Source organism: Jaculus jaculus, chromosome 14 (genome assembly GCF_020740685.1).
Source record: "Jaculus jaculus isolate mJacJac1 chromosome 14, mJacJac1.mat.Y.cur, whole genome shotgun sequence".
In the NCBI taxonomy this organism is placed as follows: domain Eukaryota; kingdom Metazoa; phylum Chordata; class Mammalia; order Rodentia; family Dipodidae; genus Jaculus; species Jaculus jaculus.
Window position 1 is genome coordinate 20,610,033 of NC_059115.1, and position 15,997 is coordinate 20,626,029.

Below are 15,997 nucleotides of genomic sequence, written 5' to 3' on the forward strand. Positions count from 1 at the left end.
GTGGGTGGAGCTCCAGGTGCACAGCAGAATCCTGTCCCTTAGTTTGTTCCTGTGGCAAGTTCCTGAAACTTTCTGGCACATGGCCCCAGTGGATGTAGCTGTTATCCAGCTCCAGGGTTCTGGTGTGATGCAGGTTTGCATGGAAGGGTTGTTTCTAGATACAGGCTCACATGCCTCAGTCCCAGCCACTCCTCCAGGGTACACAGTCTGGAGCAGCAGCCTGTCCCATGCCAAGCTGGGTCACATGTTCTGGAGTTTGTAGAGGTCTTCCAAAGTTAGGATCAAGAGTTAACTTCCTTGGAACACATTGGGCTTCCAAACAAGAGTTTTGTTTCAGCAGAACCACAGGAGAAAGCCCAGCATTTGGGAGGTAGAAACGAGAATTCATTCAAGATCGAGACCATTCTGGGCTAGGGAGATGGCTCAGCCTTTAAAAGCACTTGTTTACAAAGTCAGCTGGCCAAGATTCAATCCACCAGTATCCACAAAATGGCACATGCATCTGGAGATTATTTTGCAGTGGCAAGAGGCTCTATTGTGCTTGTACTCCCCCTCTCTCAGTACCCCCAGAGGAGAAAGGGGAATGAAATAGAGGGACATCCTGAGGACCCCAGAGGTCATTGTCGCCTGGCAGTAGCCTTTTTCTACAGCTGGTGTTCGTTGTTTTGTTTTGGGTTCGCATTAGAGTCGTTAACACATGTCAGAAGCTTCTGATTCCTACCAGACCCTGATCAGGCATGGAGCTGGAAGCAGGCCTGTCGCTCAGTAGATTGCTTCTTATGAAAGCATGAGCACCTGAGTTTGATCCCCGGTACCTATGTGAAAAAGCTGAGTGTGATGGCACACATCACATGCCTTTAATCCCAGGGAGGCAGAGGTGGGATCAGCATGAGTTAGAGGCCACCCTGGGGGAGGTGCTGAGTATTGAATCCTGGGCCTTATGCATGTTAAGTATACACTGTCCCTGAGCTAAATAAAAGTCCCAGCTGTCTTGGTTTTAAAAAATAATAATAGGGGCTGGAGAGATGGCTTAGCGGTTAAGCGCTTGCCTGTGAAGCCTAAGGACCCCGGTTTGAGGCTCAGTTCCCCAGGTCCCACGTTAGCCAGATGCACAAGGGGGGCGCACGTGTCTGGAGTTCGTTTGCAGAGGCTGGAAGCCCTGGCGCGCCCATTCTCTCTCTCCCTCTATCTGTCTTTCTCTCTGTGTCTGTCGCTCTCAAATAAATAAATAAATAAATAAAATTTTAAAAAATATTTAAAAAATAAATAATAATAAAGTCCTAATGTTTTCCTCTCATACCCTCAGGCTGTGGGGCACCCCACTCTGAAGAACACAAGTCATCAGAATAGATCACTGCATAGTGCTCTGGGTCCATGGGAGGAACACTCCAAGACTCCCTGGAGGAGTCAGGGAGGGGTCCCCAAATATGGTAGTGGGTTTACTGTGCCAAGTGCCACTCTGAGATGGTGGTTCCATTACAACTGCAGTTTGTTTCCCTTTCCAGGAAAAGCACAGGCAGACAGACGCGCTTTGCCAGTCCAGGCAGTTGGGCCTCTGGTTAAGTTCCTCTCCATCACAACATGAAGCCAACAAAGGTGACTGCATTTCAAGTCAAGAGATAAAGCCAAGTCCATGACTTTGATTCCCCACCCTGGTCTACTGTGAGACCCTGTCTCCAAAAAGGGACAGTGGTGTGATATATGAAAATATTAGGAAGTGGTGAAATGTTTGGCTGAGGAGATTGTTCAGTTGATTAAGTGCTTCCCTCCCAAGCATGAAGACCTGAGTTTGACCACCAGAATCCATTGCAACATGCTCATAATCCCAGCACAAGCAAATATGAATCAGGTGTGCTCTAGGTTCAGAGACCCTTTCCAATAAAGTGGAAAGCAATGGAGGAAGACACTCAGCATCAACTGTTGACTTCCACATGGCTGTTCACCCCTACACATGAACATACACATACATGCAAAAGGAAAAAAAAAGATGGGCTGGAGAGATGGCTTAGAGTTTGAGGCATTTGCCTTCAAGGCCAAAGGACCTCAGATTTCTCAGGATCCTTGTAAGGCAGATGCACAAGGTGGCACATGCGTCTGGAGTTCTCAGTGGCTGGAGGACCTGCCATCCCCATTGTCTCTCACTCACTTGCTCTCTACCTCTTTCTCTCTCAAATATTTTTTTAAAAAAAGACTGAAGCTGGGCATGGTGGCACAAACTAATCTCAGCATTTAAGAGGCAAAGGAAGGAGGATCCCTGAGTTCTAGGCCACCCTGAGACTACATAGTGAATTCCAGGTCAGCCTGGGCTACAGTGAGACCCTACCTTGCAGAAAAAAAGACTGGTTTACAGGTGTAGTGGTGTGCTCATAGCACATGGGAGGTGGAAGCACGTAGAAGTTCACAGGCTAACCTCAGCCAGCCTGAGTTACATGGGACCCTGTCACTAAACAGAAAAAAGAAAAAAAAAATGGCTTACCAAGCCAAAAGAGCCCTGAAGATTAAGTAAATTGGCCCTAGCACACCACTGTCCCAAATAAACCCAAGTTTGGATATATGGAAAGCCTGCCCTCCAAGTCTGAGGGTAGCAGCTCTGCAAACCTCCCAAGAAGTGTAAAGTCCCTGGACATCAGCCAGTCTGAAGCCAGAGTGCAGTGACTGAGCTGTCCTACAGCCCCATGTGCCTAGCCAGACACTGGGTACTTCCCATGTAGTGACTTACCCTGCCTCACCTCCAGATACCATCTAATTTACCCTCCTGTGGCCAGATGCAGATGAGCTTCCCCATGTCCTCAGTGCTCTTGGGTCAATGAGCCCCTGTTACATAGTCAGCTTCACATTGCTGAGACGAACTTGCAAACCAAGCACAGTTTATGGGAGGAACAAGGTTTTTCTTGAAGCTTACAGATCCAGGGTAAGTTCCATAATGGCAGAAGTGACCCAGGCAGAACTCAGAGATTCTGCATATCTTTAGGCTCCTGGAATGCCAGATCTGCCCCCAAATATACCTTAGGTCTGGATCCTAGGATTCATCCACAGTGACACCTCCAGCCAGGCAGCTAGAAATCCATTTAATAAAACTGAATCTATTGGGGGTCATCCATTCAAACTACCACATTTTGTCGAGTCGAACTTCAAGTCGTCTTTTTTTTTTTTTTTTTTTTTTTTAATTTTTCAAGGTAGGGTTTTGCTCTGGCCCAAGCTGACCTGGAATTTACTATGATGTATCAGGCTGGCCTCAAAACTCACAGCTATCCTCCTTCCTACCTCTACCTCCCAAATGCTGGGATTAAAAGTGTGCACCACCATATGCAGCAAAGATCCCTGTAGTCTTTACCAATTTAAGATAGCTCCAAAATCCCAAGTCTTATCTGAGATTTAAGATTGTCCCTTAGTTGTGAATCTTGTAAAATCAAAACAAGTTACATACTTTCAACATATAAATGCATAGGGTAAACGTTTCCAGCGGCTATAAGGCATAACAAGGAGCGACCATAACAATGCAAACTCAACAACCATCAAGCAAACATCAGACATCTGCAGTGCAAGTCCAATATCTATGACCAGTCTGGATTTTTACAGTTTCACCCCTCCAGCTGGGCTGACTAGTCAGGGGAAACCCATCCCAAGCCAGCAGTGCTCCGTGGTAGCCTTTGCACAGTCCTGGTATATCCAAAACATCTTTGGGTCTCCATGCAAACCACAGTCCATCTTCCAATGGCTCCACTATCCTATCAGTCATCACACCCTGCCTGTATGCTGCATCTTAGCAGCAGCTCCTGGAACCGTATATGCACTTCATGACCCACTGCATGCATTTTTCATGGTTCCAAAATCAACGCCAGGTGTGCAGGACACAGCCATATTCTTACTTCAGGGATGAGATAAATCGGGACCTTGAATAGCAAGTTTCTTTCAGTCAACTCCTTACTAAAGAGTTTGCATTTCTACTATTCAGTCTTTCCTCAGGCATCCTTTCCATTATTTCAATGTAAAGTAGTTGAGCCATCTTCCTTTAAAAAAAAAATACACACACACATATACATATATATAATTTATTTATTAGAGAGAGAGAGAGAGAGTGGGTGTGTCAGGACCTGCAGCCACTGGAAACAAACTCCAGATGCATGTGCCACCTTGTGCATCTGGCTAACATGGGTCCTGGAGGGCCGAACTGGGATCCTTTGGCTTTGCAAAACTGCTAAGCAATCTCTCCAGCCCCCATCATCCTTTTAAGTGGTAATGTATTTGACAATAGCAGCTTCAGTAATCTAAAACTAGTCTTTGTGCCAGTAAGTTTTAAACTTGAATTTTTCCAACTTTAAATCTTAAAATTCTCAGTTTCATATCTTTAGCCAAGCACATCAGTCCATTACAAATTTAACCTTGATCAAACTCTGGGCATGAGCAGCAGAATGCAGCCAGTAGCCCAGTTCCAACAAAGTTCTCTGCAGTCTTTCCTTCCCCCCTTAGAAAGTTCATTAACAAGCTGGGTATGGTGGTTCATGCCTTTAATCCCAGCCCTCGGGAGGCAGAGGTAGGAGAATCACTGAGTTCAAGGCCACACTGAAACTACATAGTGAAATCCAAGTTAGCCTGGGCTAGAGTGAAACCCTACCTCAAAAAAAAAAAAAAAAAAAAAAAAAAAGTTCATTAGCAAAGCCTCCAAATAAAATTCTCTCTGCTCCTTAGCATTTTCAAACTCTCACCAGAATAGCCCATAAAATTTAGCTTACCACCCTGGAAGTCATCTTCAGTTGCAAGTACCAAGTCAATGCCAATTCCTCCAAAACTAAAGTTCCAAAAGATCAGAATCCACATAGGTAGATTCATTACACAGCAGCCTCTCACTCCGGTACTAATTCTTTCATAGTCAGCTTTACATTTCTGGGATGAACTTCCAAACCAGACACAGTTATGGAAGGAAAGAAATTTATCTGAAGCTTACAGATCAAGGGAAGTTCCATAATGGCAAAAGAGGCTGGCCTCCTTTCAAAGGGCCATGCAGAGAGAAAATACCACCAGCAGCACCATAAACTAGCATACTCCAGAAACCCCAGGCAGAACTCAAGCACTCTGCATTCCTTAGACTAAAAATTAGAGCTCCCCTCCCCCAGACACACCTCAGGGCTGGACCCTAGGATCCACCCACAGGGACACCTCCAGCTAGGCAGCTGGAAATCTAATAAGTTACAAGTTTTAATAAACTCCTGAATCTGTTACTTTGTGATGTGGGGTCTGATTTGAGTCCATTCACAGAGATGGAAAAATCATAAGTTAATTCAAAAGATGTGACCTTGATTGTGTGTGTGTGTGTGTGTGTTTTCAGATTGGGTTTCAGTAGCCCAGGCTGTCTTGAACTCAGTATGTAAACCCGGCTAGCTTTGAACTGGTGGTGATTCTCCCACCTTGGCCTCCTGGGTGAATACCAAGGTGGGAGTCTACCGTGCCTGGCTCAATTTTGATTTAATAATATGAAGGGCAGAGCTGGAGAAAGGGCTTAGCAGTTAAGGTACTTGCCTGTAAAGCTAAAGGACCCAGGTTCAATTCTCTAGGACCCAAGTAAGCCAGATGCACAAGGTGGTACATGCATCTAGAGTTCGTTTGTAGCCACTGGAGGTCCTGGCATGCCCAATCTCTCTCTCTCTCTCTCTCTCTCCCCCTCTCCCTCTCCCTCTCCCTCCCTCGCTTTCTACCTCTTCTTTCTCTAATAAATATAATAAATATGAAGGGATTAAAGTAAACTAGTCTCAAACTACCTGTGTAACTAAGAATAACTTGGTGGCCTTCAACTTCTCCTAATCTTGCCTCCACCTCCCCATTGCTGAGAAGTGCCAGTATTTTGCAATGTTAAGAAACAAACCAGGCTTTTGCATGCTAGGCGAGCATCCTACCAACTGAGCCACATCCCAAGCCCAGTAGTTTTATTTATTGATTGATGGTGGGAAGAGGGCACATCAGGGCCTCACTGATCCAAACAAACTCCTATCCAGCATAATATAAGTGGCTGGGGAACTGAACCCAGGCTAACAGACGTTGCCAACCATCTCCCCAGACCCTAGTTTTATTTATTTTGGTATTTTTTGAGGCAGGGTCTCACTTTGGCCCAGCCTGACCTGGAATTCACTCTGTAATCCCAGACTGGCCTCTTAATTCACAGCATCCACCTACCTCTGCCCCCCCCTCCCCCAGTGCTGGGATTAAAGGTGTGCGCCACCATGCCCAGCATTTTTTTTTTTCCCTTTACTATGTAGTCGCAAGGTGGCCTCGAACTCAGTGATCCTTCTACCTCTGCCTCCTGAGTGCTGGGATTAAAGGCACATGCCACTATGCCTGACTCTCACCCCTGGCTTTTTATAATTTTTTTTTAAGTTTTTTATTTATTTATTTGAGAGCGACAGACACAGAGAGAAAGACAGATACAGGGAGAGAGAGAGAATGGGCGCGCCAGGGCTTCCAGCCTCTGCAAATGAACTCCAGACGCGTGTGCCCCCTTGTGCATCTGGCTAACGTGGGACCTGGGGAACCGAGCCTCGAACCGGGGTCCTTAGGCTTCACAGGCAAGCGCTTAACTGCTAAGCCATCTCTCCAGCCCCTGGCTTTTTAAATATGTTATTTTTACTTATTTGATAGAGTGGAAAGGAGGGAGGATGGGTGCTCCAGGGCCTCTAGCCACTGCAAATGAACTCCAGACATATGTGCCACCGGTTTACATTGATTCTGGGGAATCAAATCTGGGTCCTTAGGCTTCACAGGCAAGTGCTTTAACTGCCAAGCCATCTCTCCAGTCCAGAAAGTTCCCATAATTTTGAGAAGGGAGGCCCTGCCCTCCACAGCCTCCAACCCCTGTCACCCCACATCAGGACCTGGTGTCTCTGGCCTAACAAGGGCAGCAGGACAAAGCCACTCCAGTTCTACGTGCACCTGACAATGACTTCTGTCCCAGGCTGACCAGAAAGGCCATGGGCGCTGAGAGAGCCCCCCAGAGTCTGACATGCAGTGAGTGTTCTCCACCCGGGGTTTGTGGGAGGAGGGACTGGTTTCTGGGAAAGGGACCCCTGGCTGGGGTCAGGCTAAAGGTCAGGGGAGTCCATTCTGCCCCTACCCAGGCCTGGGTCACTAGGCAGCCTTAGACTTCTAGGCTGACCATTATATCCTCAAATATTCAGCAAGCAACACACAATGGTGTGGCCCTATCAGCTTTGCCCCTTCCCTGGGCAGCCTCCAGAGGCCTGAACCAGGTCTGGCTGCTGTGGGCATGCCCAAGAAGCCCCACGAGAATCATTACTGTGGCTGGCAGTAAGCCACAATGGGTAGGGCTTCCCAAAAAATAATTTCTGCTAGAAGGTTGAACATGGTTTACTAGAAACTCCCTCATGAAGCAGAATTTCTGTAAACTGACTGAAGCAAGCAGGTGCTTCTGTGACCATGCCTCACAACCATCTGCCCACACCCACACACAGTACTTTCCTGACTAATGTCCTTCTCTGTCCCTTCACTGTAGGACACTGAGCCTTGCCTACACTGCTCTTCTTCCTGCCTTCCTGATTCCCTCTCCCCTCCCCCAAACATACACACATGTGGTCTGTCCTGTCCTATTGTGACCCCATCTCTGCCTTTCCTAACTGTGGGCCCCAACAGGTATGTTCATCCCTCTGATAGTGCCACATAATGCTGTCATCTACAACATTCACACTCAAGAACTGCATCACCCAGTTTTTTTAAAAAAAAATGATTTTGTTACTAATTTGGGAAAGAAAGAGAACAGGAACAACAGGGCCTTTCTGCCAGTGCAAGTGAATTCCAGACACATGCACTACTTTGCATCTGGCTTTAAGTGGGTACCAGGGAACCAAACCCAGGCCTTTGGGCTTTGCAAGCAAGTGTCGTTAGCTGCTGAGCCATATTTGCAGCCAGATTTTCTTTTTCCTTTAATTTTGTGGTGCCAAAGATAGAACTGAGGAGCTCCCAATGCTCCTGCCTTAGCCTCTTGCATGCTGGGATTACAGGTGTGAACCACCATATCTGGCTCTGGGATTTTTCTTTACTAACAAAAATGAAGATAGAACTAAGGAAATCGCTCAGTGATAAAGTGCTTGCTGTGAAAAAATGAGGACCCAAGTTCAGATCCCCAGTTCTCAGGTCAAATACCAGGCATGGTGACATGTGCCTGTAATTCAGCCCTGGGGAATTGGAGACAGGGGTTTGCTGGCTGGCTAGTCTAGCAGGATGAGTGAGCTCTAGGTTCCCTGAGAGACCCTGTCTCAAAGAATAAGGTGGAGAATGATAGAGGAAGACATCCAACATTGATCTCTGGCTTAAACACACATGTATGCATATGAACAGACATATATACCCAGAGAGAGAGAAAGGGAAAAAGTGAAGGTAGCTGGGCATGGTGGCACACGCCTTTAATCCCAGCACTCAGGAGGCAGAGGTAGAAGGATCACTGTGAGTTCAAGGTCACCCTGAGACTACATTGTGAATTCCAGGTCAACCTGAGCTAAAGTGAGACCCTACCTCAAAAAAAAAAAAAAAAAAAGGTGAAGATAACATGAAATTAGAAAACAAAGCCTTTCCCCAAAGGCTTCATATCCTTCTGGCCCCCCAAACACTCCCACAGGGAACTCTGCCATGAGGCAGTGACACCAGCCTGGCTTTGGTCCACTAGCACTGAGTCCCTGTCCCCTGAACACACATGTGGTCTACTGATAGTTGGTTGGGAGGTGGGTACTTTGGCTAGTCAAGGACAGCTGCCAGAAGTGCAACTGCCAGCCTAGGACAGGTTTGCTGCCACAGTGCTAGGGTAGAGACCCTGTTGCCTGGCCTGGCCTTGAGCTGCTTCCTCAAAGCAGAGCCCTGGCAGGCATCAGGCTACAGGTGTTACTGCCAGCAGATGCCTTACCCAGGCCTCAGTTTCCCCCTCTGTAAATGTGAGCAGTGCTCAACATGGCAGAGCTGTTCCTGGAGGACATGAGGGAAGCCACTGGCTCTGGCACCCCTGTCTGAGCCTGTGCAGCTCCCTCTCCTCCCTACAGTCCCCCAAGCCTATGACAGCTGGGAACCCAAAGGCTCGCTCCTGCCTCCACTAGTACTCTCATTTTAAAAAAAAATTAACTTTTCTCTTATTTGGCCTTCAGCCACTACAAATGAACTCCAGACACATGTACGACCTTGTGCATCTGGCTTACTTGGGTCCTGGGGAATCAAACTGGGTCCTTAGTATCCACAGGCAAGCGCCTTAACCACTAAGCCATTTCTCCAGCCCAGACCCTCAGTTTTGTGGCCTCCACCTTGTCCCATGGCTTGCTGAAGGAGCCAGCCAGATAGGACCCTGTGAAGCCCCTTAGTGCTATGGCTTCTTTTGTGGGACTTTAGCTAAGTCTGTTCCCTCTGAGTCACAGTGATCTGTCAGCTGAAGAGAGTTACAGAGATTCAAGCCCTGAGCACAGTTGGGTGGTCGAATCCTCTTGGTTCTCCAGGGCTCAGCATGGCCTTGCTCCTCTGACTGCTGTGTGCCTGCCCAAGGCGTAGGTGTTCAGCCAAATGCAAGCACACAGGCACCAACCACCTCCCCCTCCATGGGCCATGGAATTCCCCCACCTGACCCCTCCCAGTGATGCCTCACCCTGGCTTTCCTCCCCATCCCCTGCTGCTGTCTTCCGAACCCCAAGGAAAGTCCCTGTACACCCACTATTTCACTCCTATAGGCTTCAGGAGTGTCATTTTGTCCTCACTGCCCACAGCCTGATGGTCAGAGGCAGAGGACCATTTTTCTGAGGCGCTACCCCATGGTGTGGCTGCCCAGTGGTTCTCAAGACAGGGACAGGAAATAGAAGCAAATGGCTATTCAGCTACTTCTCCCCCCGCCCCCTGGTGTCCCCACAGCACGTTCTAGGCTTGGCTAACTGCCGCTTGCATGCAGGTCCTGACCTGGCTCCACTCCTGCAATATTGTCTTTTGACAGCAGCAGACCATGGAGGCCAAGAGCCAAGTCCCTGCCCAGGCCCCATGCTGTTCACCCATGAGCCAGTGTTGCACCCATCTCACAGAACAAGAGACTGAGGCCTGGCCTGGAGTGGCAGGGAGGAGGGGAGCCACAGAGTGACTGGAGAAAGGAGGCCTAGCACAGGGAGGACCCTCATCCCCCTGTCCCAAGAGTCTAGAAACAGTCAGGCCTCCAGCCACCATGGTTGGGCAGTCCCCCACCCTCAGCACTTATTTCTTGCCCCCCAAATGTCCCAAAACTATTTAGGGCAGGAAGAAGAAAATAAAGTTACTTCCTCCAGACACTCCCCATCACCACAGCATCTGACCTGACTCCAGGAGAGAACTTTCACTTCCTCAGGGTGGAGGGAGGCGGGGCCAGCCACTTTAAGGGGAGAGCCTGCATCAGGCTCTGCTGCCCAGTCCGAGAAGAGCCAGTGTGGGGCCAGGGACACCCAGAGACCAGGACTGTGAAGAAAGAGGGAAAGTGGGTGGGATTGGAAATAGAGAAGGTCACAGGGGTTCTGAAGGTTCCAACTGGGGGAACACATGCCCAGAGGAAGGTGGGCACTGTCTACTTGGAAAGAGGTTGGGGAGACACTGGCCTTTTCACAGTAGCCCCCACTTCTCCACCCCAGATACCAGCTGTCCCCCAGGTCATGATCTGCCTGGGTAAGTAAGCAGGTTGGGGGCTCAGGACAGTGGGTGACTCTCTAACCACCTACTACCCATGGACTGACACTGTTGTCTCTGTGCAGCTTTGAGTCTCGTCATCCTCAGCCTGGCTGCCTCCCTGGACCCCTTGGAGAAGTGTACACGGGACCCTGACTACGAGCAGCTTCTCAGAGTGGTCACCTTGGGCCTCAATCGGACTGTGAAGCCCTACAAGGTGATAGTAGTTGGTGCTGGTGTGTCTGGGTTGGTGGCCGCCAAGGTGCTCAGCGATGCTGGACACAAGGTGAGAAGTGCTGCTTGGAGTCTACCTGGAATCCCTCCTGCTGATGGTGGGCAGTACTGGGTGGAGGGAGGTAGAAAGCAAGCTGCCTGTCATGGAGCCCCCTGCTCCACCTGTCTCTACTGAGAGGGAAGTCCCAGTCCCTCTAAATGAAATGACTAGGTGGAGCCAGGATGGAGATCTGTGTTGTCGAGGGTCAAATTCCCAAGAGGAAGTGTGCCCTGAAGCCTAGCCCACTGTCCCCTTCATCAAAATTCAACAATGAGACCAGGTCTTCTACGAATACTGGGAAATCATCCCACTTCTTCCCTAAACAGGGAAGTCCCCCCCACAATCCAGCCCTCAGCCTTCCCGCTGCAATCTGTATACTTCACTTTCTGTTCTCCCAGCAGCCCGCCCCATAAGGAAGGGTCCTAGTTAAAGTGTGCTCTTCTGTGGGAGTAAGGCAGGCAGAGGCACTAGCGTGAGAGCTGTGAGGCCCTGATTGTCCCCCATTCCTCAGGTCACCATCCTGGAGGCAGATAACAGGATCGGGGGCCGAATCTTCACTTTCCGAGACCAGAAGACAGGCTGGTCAGGGGAGCTGGGGGCCATGCGAATGCCCAGCTCCCACAGGTGAGGACTAACCTGGCTAGCCCAGCCCACCTTTGTACCCAGGTTCAGCTGGAGCCCTTTTCCATCTCCATCCAGGCTCAGCAATCCCAACCCTATCCCTTATCCAGTTCTGTCCTTCAACAAGTCTCAGACAGTACCAGCCCCATTCCCACCTCAGGTTCAGCCAGAACCCAACTTCAACTAGGATCCAGGCCCAGCCTTGGTCAAGATCTGACACTGGGCTCCAGTATCTTTGTCTGTGGTGCTGGAGATGGAATCCAGGGCCTCAAGCTGCACCCCTACCCCCTGCTCCAGTGTCTCACCCCCAAGCCCAGACCCTGGTCACAAGTGGAGTGTAGACCCCACCTCCACCTTAGTCTGTAGTCTCCCTGACACAGCTAGACTCAGTGCAACTCTTCTAGCCACACCCTGTGCTGCCAGCTCTGCTTTCTAGAGAGGAGAGGCCCTCAGAACCCCATTCAGGTACTCACTCACCTCCCTGATCCAGTCCCTAACCTACAGCCTGCCTGAGGTCTGTCTCCATTCCCAGATGAGCCTGGAATTTTCACTTGGTTTTGCTTTAAAAAATAAAATAAGAAGAAGAAGAAAAATTAGGGCTGGAGAAATGGCTTAGCGGTTAAGTGCTTGCCTATGAAGCCTAAGGACACCAGTTCGAGGCTCGATTCCCCAGGACCCACATTAGCCAGATGCACAAGGGGGCGCACGCATCTAGAGTTCACTTGCAGTAGCTGGAGGCCCTGGCACGCCCATTCTCTCTCTCTCTCTCTCTCTGCCTTTCTCTCTGTCTGTCGCTCTCAAATAAATAAAAAATGAACAAAAAAAAGAAAGAAAGAAAGAAAAATTAAGCCAGGTGTGGTGGTGCATGCCTTTAATCCCAGCACTGGGAGGCAGAGGTAGGAGGATCATCCTGAGTTTGAGGCCACCTGAAGCTCCATAATTAGTGAACTCCAGGTCAGCCTGGACTAGACTGAGACCCTACCTCGAAAAACAAAAACAAACAAAAAAAAACAGGCCACTTGGTGCATCTGCTTTATGTGTGCACTGGGGAATCAAACCCAGGCCATCAGGCTTTGCAAGCAAAACCTTTAACTCCTGAGCAATCCTTTCCACTCCCAGTGCTGTCCTCATCTTTCCCACCTCCTCTGTCCCCTGCCATGAGTCCTGCCAGCCTGGCTCATGCAGCTCCTGCATTGCCCCCAGGATCCTGCACAAGCTCTGCAAAAGCCTAGGCCTCAACCTAACACAGTTTACACAGTATGATGAGAATACATGGACTGAGGTAAGCAACATGAAGCTGCGGAAATACGTGGTGGAAAAGATGCCGGAGAAGTTAGGCTACAACCTGAGCTCTCAGGAGAGGGGCCACTCGCCAGAGGACATCTATCAGATGGCTCTCAGCAAGGTACCACTGCTCTCCCTGGCCACCCACAGCACCCTCCAGTTCCATATCTACTCCTGGGTCCCCATCTCCCTCAGCCCTGTTGCAGGCAGACCCTCAGGAGTCACCTCCTCTCCCCTCACCGCCTGCTCCCACCTTGCTCTCCCTGGGACCCACATCTTTTGCACAGCACAGCCTTCTGTCTCCCTGCCTCCTGAACAAAGTCCCAGACCTTCAGGCTCAGGTCCCGGCCCTGAATACCCTTTCCTACCCAACCCCAAATGTGCCTGATAATCCAGTCACATTCTGCTCTCTGCTTATTCATCCCCTTGCCCAGAGACCTTCCTCCCAGAGCACTCAGGAGGGCTGGGAGAGGGAAGAAATCCCACCCATGGACAGAGTGGTTTCTGGATGGAGGGTTGTGCTGGGCAGGTGGGAGAGCCTGTGTGCAGGGGGAGGAGGGGAGAGTGGCACGGCCCTTAAGACTTCTGCAGAACCACAGCCATCCCCAGAAAGGGTGACTGACTCTGGGATGCCAGGCTTAGGGCTTGGGCACTCCCTCCAGGCACCCTATGTGCGTCGGCTGGAGGAGGGGACCCTTAGCTTTTGTCCATGCCCACAGCCTGCAAAGATACACACATAATTTTTGAGTTCCACAAGGACAGAGCATGATGGAAACCCCCTCCTCGCCTTCCTTGTGCTCCTAGGCCTGCACACAAACCGGGAGATGCCCCCATAGCTAGGTGGACCAGAGGCAGGAGATGTGGAGAAGTCAAGGGAAACTTGGGGGAAACGCAGCGTGGGCCAAGACCAGGGACTGAAAGGGAGATAACGGGCTGTTGGGGCAGGGTGGGGCGTGCAGACCTCAGCTGAGGCCCTCTTTCATTACAGGCCCACCAAGATGTCAAGGCCTTGGGCTGCAAGAAAGCCATGAAGAAGTTCAGTAGGCACTCACTCCTGGTGAGTGAGAACCACGGAGGATCCCGGGCCCCAGGACGGCTATCCTCCCCACTTGGCCCAGGGCTGGACATCCCCTTGCTGGACCTTAGCTTCCCTTTCCTGTCACAAGAGATCACTGAGGTCCAAGACACAGCTTCGGAGGCCCAGCGGGGCCAGCTTTGACCTGGGCTCGCCCGCCCCACAGGAATACCTCCTTGGGGAAGGCAACCTGTCCCCATCAGCCGTGCAGCTTCTGGGAGATGTGATGTCCAAGGACGGCTTCTTCTATCTCAGCTTCGCTGAGGATTTGCGCGCACACAGCTGCCTCAGTGACCGGCTCAGGTGAGCAGCAGAGACTAAGGTGGGCAGAGAGCTCAAATATTATGGGTGGGGGTATCTGGATGCTGCATAACCTGGTGAAGGCTCCTGGAAGAAGGTGTGGCCAGGGAGGTGTAGGGCTCCCTTTCACCTGTCTGGGTCCCAGAGAGGGGTGGAGTCGGTGAGTGGGTGGTGGCAGAGGGCCATTACTGAAGGTTACACGGAAGAGTAAGACCTGCAGGTGAGGACAGGATTCAAAGGGTGCCCAACCTGTCCCTGGCCTGCAAGCTCCCAAGGTAGCTGCAAATCCAGCCCAACACAATTGTAGGTCGCATGTGTCACCATGACAAAAGAGTGGAAGCTGGGCGTGGTGGCACACGCCATTAATCCCAGCACTTGAGAGGCAGAGTTAGTAGGATCACCAGGAGTTTGAGGCCAGCCTGGAGCTACAGACTTAGTTCCAGGTCAGCCTGGCCTAGAGTGAGACCCTACCTCGAAGAAAAAAAGGTTGGCATCCCAGAGTTGGGACCTCAAGTTTGGACTGGCTTCCTAGGTTGGGGGGGGGGGGGGGCAGGGTGTGGCCAGAGAGGAAGCGGCTCTCCCGGGACTCCACGAGGGCCGGGACCTGCATCACGCCTCACCCGCCCACAGGTACAGCCGCATCGTGGGCGGCTGGGACCTGCTGCCGCGCGCGCTGCTGAGCTCGCTATCGGGGCCCTTGGTTCTGAACGCACCAGTGGTGGCAATGACTCAGAGTGTGCACGAAGTCCGCGTTCACATTGCCACCCCGCGCCAGCCGCGGGGCCTGAAGACGCTGACGGCCGACGTGGTGCTGGTGACGGCCAGCGGCCCCGCGCTGCAGCGCATCGCCTTTGTGCCGCCGCTGCCGCACAGGCGACAGCAGGCGCTGCGCAGGCTGCACTACGTGGCAGCTACCAAGATTTTCCTGAGCTTTCGCCGGCCGTTCTGGCAAGACGAGCACATCCAGGGCGGCCACTCGAACACCGACCGCCCGTCGCGCATGATATTCTACCCGCCGCCGGGCGAGGGCGCCCTGCTCCTGGCCTCGTACACGTGGTCTGACGCTGTGGCCCCGTTCGCAGGCCTGAGCATGGATGAGGCGCTGCGCCTGGCGCTCCAGGACGTGGCTGCCCTCCATGGGCCGCTCGTGTACCAGCTGTGGGACGGCACCGGCATGGTCAAGCGTTGGGCAGAGGACCCCCACAGTCAAGGTGGCTTTGTGGTGCAGCCACCTTTACTCGGGCAAGCGGACCAAGACGACTGGTCTCTTCCCCATGGACGCATCTACTTCGCTGGTGAGCACACGGCCTATCCACACGGCTGGGTGGAGACTGCCGTCAAGTCGGCGCTGCGGGCGGCTTTGAGGATCAACAACCCTGAGTTGCACGAGCACAAGGAGGTCAGCTCCAAAGAGGGGCACACGCAGGAGGCGGCCAGCGTGGAAGGGCAGGGGCACGTGCGCACACAGGCTGCTCACTCACCGTGCATGGGAGGAGGGGAGACCCAAGCCCTAAACCAGCTCTCTCCCCAACACACTGCCCAAAAGAAGAGACCACATTAAAGTATTTTTGGAAAAACTGCAATGGCCTAGCCCCTCCATGCCTCAGCTGCTTCCCCAGCGAGCCAGGGCACAGGCTCCCAGGTCTACAGTTACAAAGTTGGTTCCGGTACCCATGCCTGACCTTGACTTCTTCGTGCACTGGGGAAAAAGAGGGGTGCCACACCAGGACAGACACTGCCCAGCTAAGTAGTAATCACAGAGGCCACCCAGGCTCTGGAGGCTGAGG

At 51.4% G+C, this 15,997-nt stretch overlaps 1 protein-coding gene across 2 annotated transcripts in view; it reads left to right on the forward strand.

The window, feature by feature from the left end:
- Positions 1-15,777, forward strand: part of Il4i1 (interleukin 4 induced 1) — a 29,632-nt gene extending 13,855 nt beyond the window's left edge. The window contains exons 2-9 of one of the 2 annotated variants that reach the window (XM_045133476.1): positions 1,506-1,596; positions 6,861-6,996; positions 10,743-10,942; positions 11,442-11,554; positions 12,755-12,956; positions 13,824-13,892; positions 14,077-14,213; positions 14,841-15,777. In XM_045133476.1, coding sequence (XP_044989411.1) covers positions 6,960-6,996; positions 10,743-10,942; positions 11,442-11,554; positions 12,755-12,956; positions 13,824-13,892; positions 14,077-14,213; positions 14,841-15,771 — 1,689 coding nt within the window. In that variant the 5' untranslated portion in view covers positions 1,506-1,596; positions 6,861-6,959 and the 3' untranslated portion in view covers positions 15,772-15,777. Of the gene's footprint in view, positions 1-1,505; positions 1,597-6,860; positions 6,997-10,568; positions 10,657-10,742; positions 10,943-11,441; positions 11,555-12,754; positions 12,957-13,823; positions 13,893-14,076; positions 14,214-14,840 lie in introns of those variants that run through there. The other variant, XM_012952152.2, reaches the window with a different exon arrangement.
- Positions 15,778-15,997: the final 220 nt, after the last annotated feature.